Source organism: Chiloscyllium plagiosum, chromosome 1 (assembly GCF_004010195.1).
Source record: "Chiloscyllium plagiosum isolate BGI_BamShark_2017 chromosome 1, ASM401019v2, whole genome shotgun sequence".
Taxonomy (NCBI): Eukaryota; Metazoa; Chordata; class Chondrichthyes; order Orectolobiformes; family Hemiscylliidae; genus Chiloscyllium; species Chiloscyllium plagiosum.
Genome location: NC_057710.1, coordinates 68,187,231 through 68,190,723, shown reverse-complemented (window position 1 = coordinate 68,190,723; position 3,493 = coordinate 68,187,231). Strand labels below are relative to the sequence as shown.

Here is a 3,493-nt window from a genome sequence, read left to right as displayed (position 1 = left end):
TGCAGCGTAGGTTTACGAGGTCAATTCCTGGAATGGCGGGACTACCTTATGCTGAAAGACTGGAGCGACTGGGCTTGTATATCCTTGAATTTAGAAGACTGAGAGGGGATCTGATGGAGACATATAAGATTATTAAAGGATTGGACACTCTGGAGGCAGGAAACATGTTTCTGCTGATGGGTGAGTGTCGAACCAGAGGACACAGCTTAGAAATACGTGATAGACCATTTAGGATAGAGATGAGGAGAAACTTCTTTACCCAGAGAGTGGTGGCTGTGTGGAATGCTCTGCCCCAGAGGCCCAGTCTCTGGATTCATTTAAGAAAGAGTTGGATAGAGCTCTCAAGGATTGTGGAATCAAGGGTTATGGAGATAAGGCAGGAACAGGATACTGATTAAGGATGATCAGCCATGATCATATTGAATGGTGGTGCAGGCTCGAAGGGCAGAATGGCCTACTCCTGCACCTATTGTCTATTGTCTATTGTCTACTATCTTAAACATTTCTCCCTTCACCACCAGGGCATATTGCAGCAGTGTGTACCAACAACAAGATGCACTGCACAACTCACCCAGGCTCCTTCAACTGCACCTTCCAAACTCACAACCTTTACCGTCTTGAAGCTCCAGGGCAGCAGATGCATGAGAATACCACCAGCAAGTTCCTGTCCAAGATACACAGCATCCCCATTTGGAACACTGTCACTGCTCCTTCTCTGTTACTAGATCAATGCTCTACATGGAGCTCCTTTCCTGACAGCACTGAGGGTGCTCCCATATAAACTCAACAACATAAACTATTGTGGTCCAAAAATAAATTTCATACTATCTCAAGGGCAATTAGGTGTGGGCAACAAGTATTGGCATCAGCGACTACACTCACATCAAATGAAAGAATAAATAAAGGACAGAATTGAACATCTTTGGTAGGAATTTATTGCATTTTTGACTTCCCATGATAAATCCCATGAGTTTTGCTTTCCAAAATTATTGCCCGGTCCATTTCTCTACTCACTGCTGCTTTCATTCAAATTATCAGTTTAGGCCACCAATGAAAGTCCCATATCAGATATTAGCATGTAAAATTAAAGAGCATGGATTTGGGGTTGCGTATTCAGATGCATAGAGAACTGAACCAATGACAGGGGATAAACAGGTCCTTTTCTGAGTGGCTGCCAGTAAGAAGTGAGGTATCGCAGGGGTCAGTGCTTGGACCTCAGTCCTTCACGATACATATTAATGATTTAGATGAGGGAACTAAATGCATTATGTCTAAGTTTACAAATAACACAAAAATAGGTGAGAAGGTACGTAGTGAGGATGACACATGAGTCTGCAAAGGGATTGATGTAGGTTAAAGGACTAGGCAAAAGCTTTGCACATGGCATATAATATGGGAAAATATGAAGTAACACACTTTGACAGGAAGACTAGAGAAGCTGGCTATTACTTAAATGGAGGAATCCTGGATTCCTTCCCTGAGGGCTTAATATAGCATGTGGACTGTAGCAGTTCAAGAAAGCAGCTCACCATCACTTTCTCCAGGGAAACTAGGGATGGGCAATAAAGGCTGGCCCAGCCAGCAATGTCCACATCGCACATGTGAATTTAAAAATACGCTATGGAACAGAGGGATGGGGACCCCTCGTCCATGTATCACAAAAAGATAACATTTCAATTCAGCAGTTAACAGAGAAAGAAATGGATGTAAGCAAATGAATCAAAGAGAATGGAGTATAAAGTTAGGGAGATTTTACTACAACTATACAAGATACTACTCAGACCACAACTGAAATACTTTGAACAGTTTTGGTCCCCTTGTCTAATAATAGATTAGAACCATGTGTACTCAAGTATAGGGATACAGGAGTACTGTGAAAAATGTACAATGTTGCCATTCCTGGCACCATCTTAAGTACAAAGGTACCTAGGTACAAAATCTGAGGTACAAAATAGAAAAGTGAAAGAAATATAGTTAAAAGTTCAACATTAAAGGCCTTTCGTATAAAGTAGAAATAATAGTTAATAGTTTGATATTGCAGTCTTTCTTAAGTTACAGGTTACCATTCTAAAAGTACTCCTCTTATTCCTAACTCTCTGTTTTATATTAGTTAGCCAATCATCTGTGCATATATAATATGCTACTTCCAACACCATCTTATCTTATCAAGTAACCTAACGCGTGCCTATCTTGTTAAGCTTCTTCTGAAAATCCAAACATATTACATCCACTGTTTCCCCTTTATCTATTCTACATGCTACCTCCTCAAAGAATTCCAGTAAATTTGTTGGACATGATTTCCCCTTTATAAAGGCATGTTGACCCTACATAGTTACATAGTTCTAAATGCTCTGCTATGTCATCCTTCATAATAGTCTGTAACATTCTTTCAATAATAATAGATTTTAATATTTACCCATTAACAGACTTTAAGCTAGCTGGCCTAAAGTTGCCTGCTTTTTGTCCCCTAACCTTATTAAATAAAGGTGTTGTATTGATTGCATTCAAATTGTCCGAGACGTTTCCAGATCTAAAAGTTCCTGGATGATTAGTACCACGTATCTATTCTGTCTGTAGTTCCTTCTTTTAGTATCCTCATTGTTATCAGATGCTGCCAACACATGTGTCAATGGACTTCATGCTGAAGGTTTTAGTATCTATCTTCAGCAGGCTGCACTTTATTCAGATCCAGTTAATAGCTCAGTTCAAACATGTTAACTTGTGCAAAATTTCAGCTATGGCTATTAAATTTGTAAACTCAATTTAATAACACATTAGATTGAAACCACTAATTAATACTGTGAAAGTATGCATCGCTCTGTCTAATTTGAAACCTCCATGAAATGAAAATAAAATATCTTACTGTCCACAGTTTGCTGCAGTCAGAACCCATTTGGTTTGGATCAATGTTCCTCCACATACATGCTGATTGTTCATCTGAATAGACACCATATAAGGTTTTGAATATGCCTTAACATCATGACCTCCGATGATTTCCATGCAGTTGGCTAGAAGAGAAATCAAACTTAATTATCACAAAGAGCACTCACTCGTGTGATGTTACCAACACAGTTGACAATATACTTACAGCTTTGGCCAGTTAAGATGCTGAATACCAAAGCAATACATGTCACTTGAAGCATGCTGCCCATATTGTTCAAATTCAGTTTTAGTTCACAAACAGCTCTTGCAGCCTGTGAGGAGGATGTGGTTTCATCCAGAGTTACACTGAAGTGACACTTCTTACAGCAATAAACTTACTTTTCTTTCCCGTTTTATCTATAATTTCATGCCACAACGTTATCACAAGATACTGCTCTGAATCAATCTTACAGCAATATTAATATTGTTGTGTTGATCACAGCTTACCGTTTGACAATAATGTGGAAAATCCCTGCTGGGCAAAGCCATTTTTTAAAAAAATGGCATGAATACTGTTTACAAAGAAAGATACTTTTAAATTCCAATTTAGATTTCTTCATCCATTCATTTT

At 38.8% G+C, this 3,493-nt stretch overlaps 1 protein-coding gene across 1 annotated transcript in view; it reads right to left on the bottom strand.

Moving 5' to 3' along the window:
- LOC122554927 (serine protease 53-like) overlaps positions 1-3,242 on the bottom strand; it is a 45,020-nt gene extending 41,778 nt beyond the window's left edge. Inside the window, exons 1-2 of the mRNA XM_043700343.1 lie at positions 3,089-3,242; positions 2,864-3,008 (exon numbers count right to left, since the gene is read on the bottom strand). Of these exons, the coding sequence (XP_043556278.1) occupies positions 2,864-3,008; positions 3,089-3,152 (209 nt within the window). The 5' untranslated portion in view covers positions 3,153-3,242. The remainder of the gene's footprint in view (positions 1-2,863; positions 3,009-3,088) is intronic.
- Positions 3,243-3,493: the final 251 nt, after the last annotated feature.